At 36.7% G+C, this 16245-nt stretch overlaps 2 protein-coding genes across 7 annotated transcripts; one reads left to right on the top strand and one right to left on the bottom strand.

Moving 5' to 3' along the window:
* The first annotated feature begins 267 nt into the window (after nt 1-267).
* LOC110708988 (probable BOI-related E3 ubiquitin-protein ligase 2) lies at nt 268-5906 on the top strand. 2 transcript variants are annotated; one of them, XM_021887223.1, is made up of 5 exons: nt 268-620; nt 778-833; nt 2288-2474; nt 4376-4719; nt 4938-5906. In XM_021887223.1, the coding sequence occupies exons 3-5, from the start codon at nt 2366-2368 to the stop codon at nt 5478-5480; spliced, it is 996 nt and encodes a 331-aa protein (XP_021742915.1). In that variant the 5' UTR covers nt 268-620; nt 778-833; nt 2288-2365; the 3' UTR covers nt 5481-5906. The 2 variants fall into 2 exon arrangements, with proteins under 2 accessions (XP_021742915.1, XP_021742909.1); XM_021887217.1 differs by having other exon boundaries at nt 274-620; nt 4358-4719.
* Nucleotides 5907-8385: 2479 nt separating this feature from the next.
* Nucleotides 8386-13801, bottom strand: LOC110708915 (DDRGK domain-containing protein 1-like). Of its 5 annotated transcripts, XM_021887148.1 has the most exons (10): nt 13425-13799; nt 12090-12458; nt 11715-11850; nt 11382-11484; nt 11049-11152; nt 10588-10689; nt 10350-10508; nt 9982-10038; nt 9428-9464; nt 8386-8914 (listed from the first exon to the last, which is right to left on the bottom strand). In XM_021887148.1, the coding sequence occupies exons 3-10, from the start codon at nt 11832-11834 to the stop codon at nt 8712-8714; spliced, it is 885 nt and encodes a 294-aa protein (XP_021742840.1). In that variant the 5' UTR covers nt 11835-11850; nt 12090-12458; nt 13425-13799; the 3' UTR covers nt 8386-8711. The 5 variants fall into 5 exon arrangements, with proteins under 5 accessions (XP_021742840.1, XP_021742846.1, XP_021742834.1 ...); XM_021887154.1 differs by lacking the exon at nt 12090-12458 and having other exon boundaries at nt 13425-13801; XM_021887142.1 differs by having other exon boundaries at nt 12090-13799.
* Between the last annotated feature and the right edge of the window lie 2444 nt (nt 13802-16245).

Below are 16245 nucleotides of genomic sequence, written 5' to 3'. Positions count from 1 at the left end.
ATTAGAAATAATATTATTATAATTTTAATATAAAAATATAAAATATTTCAAAAGTAAAATATTTTTTCTAAAAAGAGGGAAAGTTTTGGAGGGAAAAAAATAAAATATTAGAAAGTTTTGTTTTAATATTATGTTATGTTATTGATTCATCAAATTTCACATTAAGTCTATACCAACTATTCTACTCATTTATCATCATGTAGTTTGTGTACCAACTAAACAATACAGTACAATACTTTTTCTTAGTGTATTTTATTTTTATGCTAAATTCAAAAGAAAGAATTGAGTTTGCGTAAAACCAGTACCATTACCCAACACACAACGGCAACACAAGCACGAGCACCTGCACCACCTCCCACCCCTTTTCTTTCTTCCACACTCTCAATTATTCTCATTTTCTCTCTCTTCACCTTAAAATTCCCACAAATTCATTTCTCTCCCTTTTTTTTTTTTCCCTTTTCTTTTTTCCATATTTTGTTGTCCCCCCATTTTTTCTTTCATTTTTCTGGGTGCATAATTTATGAGCTCTCCTATCTTATTTATGGCATTTCACGCTTCTTCTTGATCAATTTTCTCTCTCCTTTATCTTTCTGTAAATAATTTCATACCCATTTTTCCAGGTTTGTGATTTTTCTAGCTCATTTTAACTTGTTTTGTTCTTTGTTGATTTATTTTTTCTGGGTAAAGATTTCATCTTTATGGGATGAAGCTCATTTTTAGGTTTTTTTATTTGATGGGGTGTGCCCTAATTTTGTTGATGTGTATTGAAAATGGCAGGATCTGTTCTTGGGTTTTCTGCTGAAGTTGAATTCAAAGGAGATTAATTATTAAAGGTAATCAATTTATTTTATTGTTAATTATAAAATAAACTAATTTCTTCTTATCCCTGCTTTTGATGAGCTTGTTTATCTATGTTTGTGATTATATTTTAAGGGAATCTAAGGATTTTCTTTTTGTTTTTATTTTTTCTTTGGTTGATTTGGGATGGTTAATTGGTTCATGTTGAGTGTTGACTAACAAAAGCTGGGATTTTTTTAGGGTTCATCTAATTACTTTTTTTTTTTTTTTTTTTGAAAGTTCATCTAATTACCTTATCTATCTTAATTTTAGCAGTTTCTTCATTTTAGGGTATATTCCAAGTGATGAGTATCTGCTTACATTTGTGTTGATTCTTGTATCACTAGATGAATTTATGTAGATTTTCTCCCTTTTAAAGCTGATGATGTGTATATCTTCATATCTTGCCTTATATGTGGTCAATCCTAAATATGTGAAAAGTATAAGGATATGGATGAAAGGGATAATGGATGAGTTTTGTAGGAGGAACTAGATGTAGAGAGGGAAAGACCATCTTGATGTTGGTTGATATGCAATCAATTTGGGCGGCTTTGCTTGTGTTTAGGAGATTGAATGATCATAGCCGTGACTTGATTGCTGTGTTAAGCAACACTTTGACATCTTAGTAATAGGAAGTTCATATAGTTGGCCACCAATTTGATATCAAGGCATTAACAGCTTTCCCTGGACCCTGGCGATCCTTTGTTTTGTTCGTCCCCCCCCCCCCCCTCTTTTTATTTTGGGTTGGATGGAGGAGGTTCAGGGTTCAACCATTTTCTGCCGGGTGGTGCCTCCCTCTCTTTGGTGCGCAGGATTATGGACTAACTTCATGTCTTAAGTGAAGATATGATTTGCTAAAGCTGTAAATTTGTTTGCACGAAAGGTTGAGGGAGGGAATAAGTCTAGTTACAGTGCATACATGCTAGGAATCCACATCTTGTCATGTGTCATTTAAGCATCTTTACCGGATTTCAATCCATGTGAGTATCTTTGGGGTTTGTGACTCGTTAGAATTTTCTTTCATGTGACTGACTGCTTAACCACTTCAATTAGTGTTTACACATATACAAGTATGATTTTTCATTTCATGTTTGTTCATATGGTCTAGAGATGCTGACAAAATTAATTAATGGAAGTATTAGCGTATGGCACTTGTTTCTAGTAATACTACTGCCTGACCCTTGCATGCATTACAAACTTGAATCAATCTGCAAAACCATGTCATTCCTTGACTCATACTTCGTATTTGATCTATCTCATGATAGAATTTTCATTGAAATTCTCTTATTTGGCCAAGGCTTAGTATTGCTTTTTGATTACCTATCTTGCTTGACTCAACCCACAAATCCTCCCGGTAGTTAATGATGTGTTGGAAGGATGTTTTGAAATTACTTATGATAGCAATCTTGAATTTATACTAACATATGCATTCTTGTATAAAATTATTCAGGAGCTGCTTGTCTGTGAAAACATTTGGGAAGGAAGAAGCCTGTAAAATTAAGCTGAAATTGCACATTAATAAATCAAAATGTATGGAGGTAACAACAGCAATCATGCGCTTCCCATGTTTCTGGATGATAATCGTTTTCAGCTGAATAATAATGCACCAAACCACCAACTTCAGCTCTTTGGGAATTGTAAGTACTGATATTATTTTCCCAAGCCCCTCCTGCATTCATCACATTTACTTTACTCTGAGCTGTTCCATTAGGTTTTCTTTGTTATTTCCCGTGGGTTGAATATATTTAAGGATTAGATTTCTGACTACTTTTGAAGATTTAGAGAAGGAAAGGGTTAGTTGGGTATCGGAAATAAAGTAGTTGGAAGTTTGACGTGATAGACTTCTCCAGCCTCAAGTCTTAGTATTTGGAGCTTGGTTGCATGAGTGGATAATGAATTAATTCCTTTTTACACTTAAGGTTCCTCAATCAATCAATCAAAGCCTTAATCCCATAAGTGGGGTCGGCTACATGAGCCAAATTTGATTATTCCGTGTATTCATCGACAGGCACTTAAGGTCCCTTAGAATGACAGAAATTGGAAGGCTATCATAGTATTTTTTTTGGTTGTTCGCCTTTGTATCTTCTTCTGTTTTATCGTCTTAACTCTAGTTGCATGAAAAGGAATTGTCTGAGAAGCATGACGGTTTGGTTATGTTATATGGTATGATATATTATAAGGTTTTAACATTTTTAGTGTATGTGTCCAAGTTATCCTTGAAGTTCTGGAGATAATGCTATAGACTTAAGATAAAGAAAGAAGTGGACAGAGTCTTAACCAGTGTTGGGAATGTACTATCTGAACACGTGTACTAGTACGCTAGAAACACACTGTTTGGGTTAATTTAACATAAATAAGTAGCGTATTGCGATCTTGTACTCGTTACGTTTGTTGAATTTCCACCCTTGTTGGGTCAGCACAACCAATTTTCACCCTTGTTGAATTCCTTGATAATTCTGTTAAGATGATAAGAGAGAAATAAATCATGTTCAGTTAGCTAATTGGAGGTTTGGGCTTGTTGTGGCATCATGCTTGTGCATTTTTTGGTAAATGCATGTGGTATAGCTAGAGGTTTGACTACAAAAATCCACCCCTCTGCTTGCTGTAAACTTGTAAATTCCTCATCTTACATTTTTTGTTCGCTTTCTTTACTTTTCATCAGCTATCATACATTCCTCTCTTCCATCTGTTTCCCCTCAGTAGCAACCACAATTGTTTCCATCCCTCGTCATGGATGGGTATATCTTGTTTTTAGTGATCGAAGTTGATCTTGGAGGTTGATAAACATGCAATTTAGCTCAGCTTGTTCGAAAACAGCAGATTCGTCATTGTCCAGCCTAATAGCCGATGATATGATTCCCATAAGTTTCCGAAATAGGCTACCTCAACCTATTTGTCAATATGTCAGAACACCTAAACAGGTAATTAGAGCAAAGCTTTTAACCTCACTGAAGTTTAACCTGAAGAAAACAAGAAAAGTAGTTCGCTCTATTTACTTTTTATGCTTGATGTTGCCTATTGGGTGCCTTGGAAGTTGGAACTTTGTTAAGTAACCGAAAACAAGAAGAGTTACCGGTTACATTTTCTAACTGCAATAGATGAAGGTAGCAGATGAAAATGAGATATTATCAATGATGGACTGAGAGGGAAAAGTTGATACACCTTCCTTATTGTATGTTACATTTACTCACAAGTCAACATGATAAATAACTTCTAAAATATTTGCTCAGAAGGTTCACATTATGGGGTTTAGTTACTTGGTCTGCTGCCTAACATATGGACTTGGCTACCTTGCTCTCGCATGAAAGAGTGCTTTATGGAATTTGGGCTGTACAGATTGCTGTGTCTTCTTAAATATGTTTTTATCTATATTTTCTCTTTGTGGTTCACATATCCAACCGTACTGATAATTTCATTGTTGTTAATAATTCATCTGATTGGATTTTTGAGTTGCATACTATTAATTATCTTTATGCTGAGCTACCACTTATTTGTCTTCTCACTTGAATACCTCTGACAGTACCCGTCGGATGTACAGTTGACCCAGTAAATTATTTTGGGAATGACCATAATTCATCTATTCTCCGGCCAAACAAACGAGGTAGAGAGGCTGATGATCTTGCAAGGCAACAGAAGCTCCAGATCTCATTGAATTATAACCTCTGCCAGGATGAAGTTGACCGTTCCGCTAGCATTCCAAACCATAATCCAGTATCAACTGGGCTAAGGCTTTCATATGATGATGATGAGCCCAACTCATCTGTCACTTCTGCTAGTGGAAGTATGACAGCAACACCCTCCATCCTCATGTCACTTGGTGACAATATAAGGATTGAGCTTGAACGGCAAAAGGAAGAGTTTGATCAGTACATCAAAATTCAGGTATACACATCCATCTACATCGAACTATTTTTTTTTTGTTTTCTACATCGAACTGTTAAATTCATGTTTGGCATAGCAATGACTACCATGCTTGTCTCTGAGGGAAGTTTTATTTTTGCTTTTGCTCACTAACTACAATCATAGATTTAGATATATTCCTATTAGCATTGAGGGAAGTTCAGAATTGCTAAACATTTACCATTTTGACATTTGAGCAGCAAGAGCAATTAGCAAAGGGTGTTAGAGACATGAAGCAAAGACACATGGCCTCATTCTTAAACACTATAGAGGATGGCATAAGCAAGAAGCTTCGAGAAAAGGAGACGGAGTTGGAAACTATAAACCGTAAGAACAGAGAACTTATGGAGCGAATAAAGCAGGTGGCAACAGATGCACATAATTGGCATTACCGAGCTAAGTACAATGAGTCTATGGTCAATATCCTCAAAAACAATCTTCAGAATGCAATTTCTCAAGGTGCTGACCAAGGGAAGGAAGGATTTGGAGACAGTGAGGTTGATGATGCAACTTCTTACATTGACCCGACTAATTACCTAACGGTGGCAGGAGGACGGGGAAAATCCATTGCTGGACCCAGTACCGAGCATTTGGCCTGCAGAGCTTGCCGAACCCGAGAAGTGTCGATGTTGTTGATGCCATGTAGGCACCTGTGTGTGTGCAAGGAATGTGATGGATTCATTAGTGTCTGCCCAGTCTGCAATATCCCTAAAAGTGCTAGTGTGGAGGTATACTTGTCTTGACATCAGCTGTCCAATGATATCACGTAGTTTTCCTTGTATGTCTTACTGAGATGTATACTTACCCGAAATACCAAATGCCGATAAAAATGAGGCTGTCACTCAGTCATCTGCACTTGTTATGAAGATTGTTTGATGAATGAAATTCAAACCTAAAAATGTGCACACATGAAACTGCTTGTTTTTAACCCAATGGAAAGGCCTTTCACAAGCATTTGTGTGTATGTACTTTACCGTTCAGGGTGTTTCAGCTGCTGATATTGTTGGCTGTGTTACTAGGTTAAGCTGCAACTGTCAAGTATATATCTTGGTATGAACTGTCAAATGTACTAATGTAGCCATATTATGGATAAACTTCCATGTTTTCCAAACACTCCTTTAACTCAGAAATGCAAGAATTTTTTGTTAAAGATATGACATAATTTTACTACAATACTCTATATTATTAAGCCTTAGTTTATCTTCATGATACACAAATACAGAGTTATGTTTATCTTGTGGTATTTTTGTAAATAAATCAATATAAAATCTAAATTAACATGACAATCAAGATCTATGGGGCTCACATTTAATTACCTAAATGAAATTAGATAAACTTTTTTTCTTTATCATGAAAATAAATTTGTATTTTCTCCTTGAATTATTCTAACATTCTCTTCATTACATACTAGTAGCATTTAATTTAGCAAAATGTAAGATCAAAGGCATGAAAAGGTAAACCATGACATGATTAAAAACGCTTAAACTTAATTTCAAGGGAAGTAAGCTAATTTAATTCATAACGCCTTTTCTCTTCAGTAGATGACAGTATAGCCATGTTTTGCAAACAATGTTTTTTTTGCTGTATCCATAATCTTTGTGGTTGAAGCCTTGAAGGGTGTGTTCTGAAGTCATATATCTTGCTCTTTAGATCAGCCGATACTACCACAATATAGTATGTTTTCGGTTGAGATAATATCCTCCACCGGTTTCGAGCTTAGCCAATGAAGAAACTAGATTAACACAGACGAAATTTTCTAGTTAACATTGCCATGGAGCCGTATGTTGCATGCAGATGCCAATAACCCAGCAGATCCATGGAGTGGCTTTCCAAGAATAGTAGAGGTAAGCATTCAATCATTTCACTTCGCAATGCTTGTAGTTTAGGCCTGCATTTTCTTCTGATTTTGTAGGTCATGTTACTTACTCTGATTCAATCTCAAGTGTCTAGCATAGATAGATTTCCAATCTTTCGAAAAATTTCAAGCTAAATTTTCGTTAAATAGCTACAAACACCAGTGACAAGTTTCAAATAAACACATAGCATATTACAAGTTTACAACCAAGGTTCAAAGTTATAACAGCAAATCACAATAAAAGCTAAGCATTAAGATGCTCAAAAGTCAAAACCAACCAACAAAACAAGTCATTAAATCCAAAAACAGCAGCAAAACATGAAAGCACCAGAAAGATAGGGAGACTAGTAAATTGCTGCTTGAAGACGAGAGTGAGAACAATCTTCTTCGCTTGGTGAAACTTAAATGCTAGTGACCTTATATGCTAAAATTGTTCAATAATTAGAGAAGTAGCTGCTAATTCAATCCAAAATACTTCCTATCAGCATATCTATCAAATACATGATTTGCCATCTCACGCAATCCATCCTCGACGCCTCTGGTATAAGTCTCTGGGGGCAAAGGGTAAGTTCTGAAGTCGTAAACTTTCTTAGACTGCGCTTGAGACACGGCCAAAGTTGCCACAATAAAAGCTCCGGTCTCCTCCTCAATTGACTCAGTATTCTTCACACTGATAAACCATTCTCGGTTGAGATATTCAGATTGGAAACCATTGTTGGTGAGTAAAAAACATGAAAATAGAAGATAAAAAAATCTGGTTTTTTGTGGGTGAAGAGGATAACATCACTATCGATACAAAGCGAATGGGTATCAACTATCAACTATGAAGAGTTTTGTAGAGAAATTAGATTTGTCATAATCTCATATTGAAAAATTTCAAAGCTTGAAAGATTATATTGTGAAATCAAGAGAATTCAAAAGACGCAAACGAAAACTATTATTCATTAAAATTGACTTTTTGTTGGTGAATAAGAATCAATTAGCAACAAATGAAAACTCTGATTTTTTTGGTTTGCAGGGGAAGCGCCGAAGCGACATGATGAAATGAAGAACAAAAAATAATTAAAGGATAAAAAAAAGAAAAAAAAAAGTTAAATAATGGGAGGGGACACGTGGCAGTATAGATTGTTTGTAAAATTTCCTGTTATTAAATATTAGTATTGATTCCCCAATGCTATATTTCGGAATGTAACTGTCTACAATAGATGTGTAGCTTTATAGCAAACTCAGCCAATTCAATTCAGGTCTTATGTTTACTCAAAAAATATGGCATCCAAAAGCATTGAAGAAGATGGTCCAACAGAGTTTAGTTGCTTCATCAACACTGGAAAATTTTACTTTTCCCCTTCTTTTAGTTCTTTGTTATTAAGCATACCAAAAAAAAAAAAAAAAAAAAAAAAAAAAAAAAAAAAAAAAAAACCCTCAGATTACAAGCTATAACAGGACTCAGAAGAAAGAACGATGAGGCAAGCAGCCAAGCAGTAGGTTTAGATTTTCGTGATAAATTAGGCTTTTTAACATCCATATGATATTTTCAGGAAAACTAAGTTCAAATAAGGGCGCAAGTGCTAATAAGATCAAAACAGACCAATATGTTCAGATATGTTGATATAAGAAAATATGTAACTTCAGATGATCTCTATTGGTTATTTAGTTCAGATAAGCTTAGGCTACTTGCCTTCAAGCTTCCCTTATCCTAAAGAGACCAAGAAAAATTGAAGCAGAATTGTGAGTACCCAAATACAATAGCTCAATCAGCATAAGCTGCATTCAATTAGCAAACGACAGCACAATAAGATGCACAAAAGCAGAAGCTTTTCCATATAAAAGTAATTCAGTAATTCACATATTTAAGTTGATGTTACAATATAAAGGTTGGTTCTAACTAAAGTCCTTTTCTTTTCTATTCAAACCCTATCACTCCCCTTCTCTCTTCTTTTTCCCAGTGTATTTGTAGCCCAGTTTCATACCTGTGTTATGTGAATCACATAGCGCTACAGACAAGCAAAACTAAACACAGACATGAAGCAAGTTGGTAACGTACTTTCTTTCATATTTCCTGCTGCTCTTCTGCAATCATGTCAGTCGGGCAATATGATTCCATAAACTAAGTGTGTAATCAAACAGCTAAAATCTCATCTACACTGGTGATTTCCTCATACTGGACTTTGGGCTCCAAGTCAATGAACTGGTTGGATTTGCTAGCCAAATGTGAGATGCTAACCCTGCCTTCACGCTTTATATAATCAGCAACAGCTTTCATTTCTTCAAGTGAGATATATATGTACTTTCCTCTATCGTCCATGACTCCTGAAAGTTTTCCTGCAATTTTAGACCAAAACAACAAAGCACCAATTGTTTCATTAAGAAAATTGCACCATAAGTAGTATTTCAAATTTCTATAATCCAGACAATTCACAATCATCACATATTTTGCCTGAAGGGTTGAACTAACATGCAGCACAGAACTCCAAGAAATTCCAAGCATCATATCAATAAAGAAAATTCAATACTCCAATATTATCTTGACAAACAAAACTATAGTAAAGCCTAATATAAAGCTTAAAGAAGAGCACTAGCAGGGTAGAAGGGGAGTGGGGGGCCAATGACCATACATGATGAAATATAGTAAAGCCTAATATAAAGCTTAAAGAAGAGCACTAGCAGGGTAGAAGGGGAGTGGGGGACCAACGACCATACATGATGAAATACTACAAAATGGCTCGTATGATATACAGGATGATTCAGCCTCCATTCTAATATGCTATTAATCAATCCCAAAGAAAATCCATAAATAAAGCGGGAATAAAAGAAGAGAATGATTCTAATACGTACCCATATTTTCTAGAGCTGTGATACGATTAATACACTCCTGTATTGAACACAAGTGAGCGCATTAGCAGATTAAACATTAGATACCAATAGATACAAACAAATCTAAAACTAGATAACAGATGGATACCCTAGTAAAACAAGGAATGCATGTACGAAAGAAACAGTATATAGAACTGTATTACTTTGACTCTTCATTCACCTCAATAACTAGTATCAAATTCTTAAAACTCCGGCATGGACAAGGACACTTGATACTTCATTTTGGAGTGGAAAGAAAGGAATTCTTTTCATTAAAAGGCAGACTCTGACACTTGGACACCTAACGTGTCCTACACAAGTACCCAAATCCAAGTAACATAGTTATAGACAATCAAATGATTACAAAAGGTTTAACTTATGTTCAAACAATACCTGACTGTTCTAACAACTCTATGCTCGTAACTGAATGAGTATGGAACTATTTATGATTTTCTCATTTCAATTAAGTAGCTGTGTTCTATTTTTGTTACTCTCTTACTTTCATATGCCTAGAAGTAGAGAGTTGATTGATGTACCTGAGTCCTCAACCTAAATTCTGCAGCCAGGTCTTCCAGGGGTACACACTTTTGCTTCTGTAAAGATGAACATAATATTAATATTTGATAATGCTATGAAATGGAAGCATAAATACAGGCATATATCTGTTAATAATAGATTGCATTCTTACAGCACATGTTTTAAGATAATTAAACAAATCAGCTAACAATCATTAGTGTAGCAACAAACAGACCATGACTTCAAATGTTGCAAAACTGAGAAAACAGAAAAAGGGACAAATGGACAAGGCTTGAAAAGGCACCAATTCAGATTCAGAGAGATGGATCTTCAAAATGCAATAAACAAGTCAAAATTTCATTGAGTAACTCAGACCTACAGCACCTACCTTAATGTATTCCACAAAGTCAGAAAGTAAATTCTGGTTCTCTTGCGCCTCATTTTCTGTGGTGCCTTCAGCATCAATTGAGAATGCCCCTTTCCACTTTTCAAACTCTAATGCAGCGGCAGCTTCTTCCTTAGCTTGCCGAGCCTTAGCTTCCTCTTCCTAAAAATATGGAGTCACATTATTCAATATGTAACCAATTCAGAAACAATCCAAATTGTTCAAGCAAAGCAAAGCATACCATTCGTCGCTCTTCTGCTTCACGTTCCTCATCTTTTCTTCTTCGCGATTCTGCATAACGATCTTGCTTGACTAGCCTCGAGTCACGTGAAGCTTGTTCAGCCTTCAAGAAAGATCACAGTAAGAAACAATGAAAAAAACAGAAACTAATGTATCAGTATTTTGATAGATAACTGAACAATACCAAACAGATACTACAGCAATACCTAGCGATCAAGGATAATTGTCACGACCCTTAAAATTCCTCCATATTTTTTAATTGGTAAGAAAACATCAAATTTCAGCTAATAGAGAAACAGACAAAGGTTATAGATCATATGAATGATATGTGATTGGTTAGGTAACTAAGGTAAGACATAAGAGTACAACATAAGGCATGTTAGAATAATAAAATGACTCTGAAGACATTACATATATACTTGGAATATACTGATATACATAGTACATGAGGGAGTAAATCACCTGTCTTTGTGCTTCACGTTCTTGTCGTTTCTTATCTTTTTTCCTTCGTCCCCTAGCTTCATTCTCAACCTCAGCATCTTCGTCATCACTCTCGTCGCCTAATTCTGCATTTACATCATATATGAACCACAGCATTGGCCATCACAAGTACTTCACAATTTGTAACGAATTACAGAGTAGAAATCACACAAAACTTTTGTTGCGCGATATGCAAACTTTACATACAGTACATTTAAACAGACTAGTTCCTTACAAGCCGGCCATATAACCAATTAGGAACAACATACAAAGTAAAACCATGTCACATAAACCTCGACCAGAAGTAAAACCAACCTTCAACAGCTGCTGCAGCTGTAGATGTACTAGCCCTGGTTGCTGGCCTACGACGCATACGACGAGCCCCAGTAGCCCGAACCACATTTTCCCTTTGAGGAACCTGAAACATTTGCATTCCACCATCATATTTCCACAAACATTTTTCCCCTCCCAACAGTTTTAGAATGTCATACTTTTATACAACATACTTGATCACTCCAAATTACATAAAAATCAACTTTGTAAAGGGGTGACTTTCATGTGTATTCGGACAACAAAAAATAATGTACAATACATCTGTTGTATATAAGACCGACTAATTTCCAATAAAAGGGTTAGAGATTGAATAACCAGAGGCTCTTCATCAAGCCTATCGGCAGCTTTAGAATCCCGACGACGTTTCCATAAAAACAACGGAACTAAACTAAACACAAGCAGCATCGAAAGCACAGCAACCAAAATATCATCCATCTTTCAATTCTACAAACTGCCCAACAAAATTACAATCACCCCATCAATAATTATTCAATATTTAGCTCAAACAATGAAAAAAAACACAAATTCTGCAAATAATTTAAAGGGTTTGTAATTTAACTATTTTTTTAAGATTTACGTCATCAATTATTGAATTGTTCGGATAAATTAGGGATATTGAATCGTTCGACAAAGTTAGGTATTGAAATAATGATGAAAATTGAGAATAATCAGAAATTCAATAGGAATTACCTGGAATTAGATTAAGAACTGGGAAAACTGAGTGATAGAATTGCAAATTTGAGAGTCAAAGCCGTTGTCTTCTCTATTTCTTCAAAGTGTCGAGCTTATTTGCTTGAGAGGTATATTTCAGACGGTTGAGGTCCAGGCATCAAGCAAAACGACGTTGGGAACAATTGTCCTATGTTGCATAGATCTAGGCTTGGCAAAGTTGATCCAAACCGATTACCCAAACCAATTTACCCAAACCAAGACTCATAAAAACCTTGATCCGAAATCCGTTGATATTGACTTGATAGCCAAAGTGACCCGAACTAATCTTAGTTTGACGTGGAATAACAACATTCTAGTTTTTCAATGGCTTTTGACTTTAGCTAAAACCTGAGTTTTAAGCCGAAATGATAAGATGGTTGGAGTAGCTTTTAGTTTTTCACTAAAGTTGATAATTATATCTAAATAAATGTCAACCAGCCATACAAATCGCTAGTCAAACTAAGCAATCAAATAAATTAATCAATTATCAAACAAGGCCTAAAATTATACGGAGTACAATATTGAAGTGCCATAAGGCAAAGTAGTAGTTGTAATGCATTATAATCAAAATAATTCAAACACAAATACTTTTGTAACAAATAACATAGGTTAACCACTTAACCATGAGCATATCTAGAGTTAGTCCTCTTTAATCTTCGTTCCCTAAATTTGTAATAACAACCGCAAATAATTGAGAACAGCTAAACAATCGTAATCACAATCATATAGGTATAAAAACAATCCAAACGCAGAGAATTCAATCAACAAATTTGTGAAAAGAACATACTTTCTAATCAATTCACCACAACTGAATATTAATTAACAAATGGGGTCAAATCTAATTACCAAATAGCTTCTAAGCCATCAAAAAAGCTAATACTAATCCCCAAAACCATGAATATGAATTTTAGGAAAAATTTAATTAAATAAAAAACGACACAAATTTCATTCAATCTACAACATACAAAACAGGATCTACCAGCACACAATCTATCATACAAGGTAAACATAAGAAATGATATCAATGATTCAAAACCCTAATCTTTCTAACTCAAAAGTCAATAGCACGCGAACAATTCTACAATTAAAAAAATCACAACATACCAAATAAAACAACGATAAACAATCAACCGAAACCTAGAAAAATCAATCAAATCTCAAATTAAAAAACCAAAAAAGAATCAACAAATCACCTTGAAACAGAATCAAAATCAACAGGAAGAAATCAAAGGAATCGAAGAGAAAAACCAAAACAAAAAATAAAAGAGTTGACGCTAAAGAAGGAAAAAAAAAATATCTGGGGAGAGAGAGTACCTGATCCGATAAAAGAAGGAACAAGAAGTATGAATCCTAGATCGGATAATTCTGAGCAAGGTTAAGGAGAGAAATTGGGGATTCTTTATAATTGAGCTAGCCCCGGTTAATATGGCATAACAAGCCATGTTAATATAGTGGCAATTTTGCAAATATCAGCGGTGGAATCAGTTATTTTAATGTTATTCTATCTTCTTGGTGATGTGGCACTTAACTGGGCGTTTGCTAACGTTTAACGTTTTTTTGTGATTTCATCTAGAATTCGACAATCACGAATTATGCTGAACCAGTTATTTATTAAGGATTATGGAAAACACAATCTTGATCCTCTCCTCTTATGACAGAGTTCTTGTTAGATATCCACCGCCACCACGCCCTCACCCTTATCCCAACTCACTGACCAGCCAACCCCATCACCCCCCACCTCGTCGAAACCCTTACCCCACCACCCTAAACCTTAGGCGTAACCCGCACCACTCTACCTTAGCTAAAACCCCAACCCCTCCATCGACCTTCACCCTTGGACCCTAGTCCAAACCCAACCCCCTCACTCTCACTCTCAATTACCCCTGGTCAAAACCCCAACCCCCTCACCTTCACTCTCAATAGAAAATCATGGAAAATACGCTCCGACAAGTACCCCGCCCCCACCACCCGAACTCGTAAACCAGCCTGCTATCTGTTGTTTAATTGTATCGCAAATGCTGCGAAGTAGACAATCACTTAAGATTGTTTGTGTTGATAAGTATATTAGGTGACTCGTACTTCGTAGCTTTGTCCGCCCGATCGGGCGGACATTGCCCGGTCTGACCGGGCGGAAGAAGAAGAGGTGCCTGGCAAATTCGTTGAAGAAGCTGCTCTCGCGCCCGACCGGGCGAGCCTTCGCCCGACCGGGCGAGCCTTCGCCCGATCGGGCGAGCCTTCGCCCGATCGGGCAGACCTTGCCCGGTCTGACCGGGCGGTGGGGGTTAGATACGTTGAAGCATTCGTATGGAGTTTTCTTCTCGCGCCCGATCGGGCAGACCTTGCCCGGTCTGACCGGGCGGAGAAGGAAAAATACGGAACGCGGATTTTACGATTTAAAGTTATCTTTTATGTTATCTTTTTGCCCAAGTATCTTTTATGTTAGGGATTAATATAAAAACTCCCAAATATCAGTATTAGGGTAAGAGAGACAGAGTGAAAGCCGTTCTTGAGAAATACAAGAATCATCTTTGTAATCTTTGCAGTTTATAGTGAAATCATTCGATCTCGGTGCCCGTGGACGTAGCTATCACATCGATAGTGAACCACGTAAATTCTTGGTGTTGTTCTTATTGTTTGCATTGAATTTCTTTATTGTTTTCTTGTTTGTTTTCGACCTTTGCTTCCGCTGTCGCACAACAATTGGTATCAAGAGCTCAGGTTCAATCCTTGGAGAGTTTCTTGAAGATAACAATGGCAGGAGATTCAACAATAAGAATTGAGAAGTTTACCGGGAAAAATAGTTTCGGGCTATGGCAAATTAAGATGAAGGCTCTGTTAAAACAACAGCAGATATGGCGTCCGTTGGCTCCAAAGAGTACTACTTCGGAGTCAGGAGACGGACCGACTGACTCGCAGTTAGAAGTTATGGAAGAGAAGGCACACTCTACCATATTACTTAGTCTTGATGATCAAATCATCACGGAGGTGGCTGATCAGGAAACGGCGGCTGGATTGTGGCTGAAGCTGGAGTCATTGTATATGACTAAGTCGTTGACCAACAAATTATTACTGAAACAGCGGTTGTTTAGCCTCCGGATGCAGTCAGGTACTTCCTTACGGGAACATCTAGAAAAACTTAACTCTATTTTGCTTGATTTACGTAATTTAGATGTTAAAATTGATGATGAGGATGCTGCGTTGATTTTACTTGTATCTCTACCGTCTAGCTTTGAGAATTTTGTAGAGTCTTTTGTTGTTGGTAAGGATTCTATAACCTTAGAAGAAGTGAAGGCAGCACTTCATACTAGGGAACTCAGAATGAAAGCTACGAGTGATAATGGGGATAATGGTAGTGGGTTGTTTGTTAAGTCCGGAAAGTCTAAAAAGAATAAGGGGTTTAACAAGGGGAACAATGCTGGGTCGGGTGCTGGAAACGGCAAGGATGGATCTAGTAAAACTACTACTAAAACATGTTATTACTGTAAAGAACCGGGTCACTTTAGGAATAATTGTCCGGTGAGGAAAAACAAGTCCCAGGCTGCTGTAGTTGAAGAGAAACCGAATGAGAGCTATAATTCAGAGGAAGATTTAGCATTAGTCAGTTCTGCTAGGTCTGATGATTTAACTGATAACTGGGTTCTAGATTCAGGGTGTTCGTTCCATATGTGTCCACGTCGAGATTGGTTTGATACATATGAACCTCGCAATGGGGGCATGGTTATAGTCGGTAACAATGCTCCATGTAAGGTCACAGGTATTGGTTCCATGAGGTTGAGGACTGTTGATGGGCGGAGGTTAACTTTGACTAATGTACGGCATGTTCCTGCTTTAGGAAAGAATCTGATTTCATTGGGTACCCTGGATGACTTGGGGTACAATGGTGTGTTTTCAGATGGGGAGTTGTGTATTTTCAGAGGTTCTGAGTTGGTACTTAAGGGTATCAAAAGGAACACCCTCTATGTTTTTGAGGGTGTTACACTGCCTAGTTCTGCGGTTTGCGCATCTGTATCTCACCAGGAGATGACTAAGATTTGGCACATGAGGCTTGGTCATATGGGGGAGAAGGGGATGCAGCTATTGTCCAAGAGGGGTCTTCTATCCGGGGTCAAGGTTGCCAACCTTGAATTTTGTGAGC

Source organism: Chenopodium quinoa, unplaced genomic scaffold (genome assembly GCF_001683475.1).
Source record: "Chenopodium quinoa cultivar QQ74 unplaced genomic scaffold, ASM168347v1, whole genome shotgun sequence".
In the NCBI taxonomy this organism is placed as follows: Eukaryota; Viridiplantae; Streptophyta; class Magnoliopsida; order Caryophyllales; family Amaranthaceae; genus Chenopodium; species Chenopodium quinoa.
Note: the sequence above shows the minus strand (reverse complement) of the source record. Positions and strands in the feature narration are given on the sequence as shown.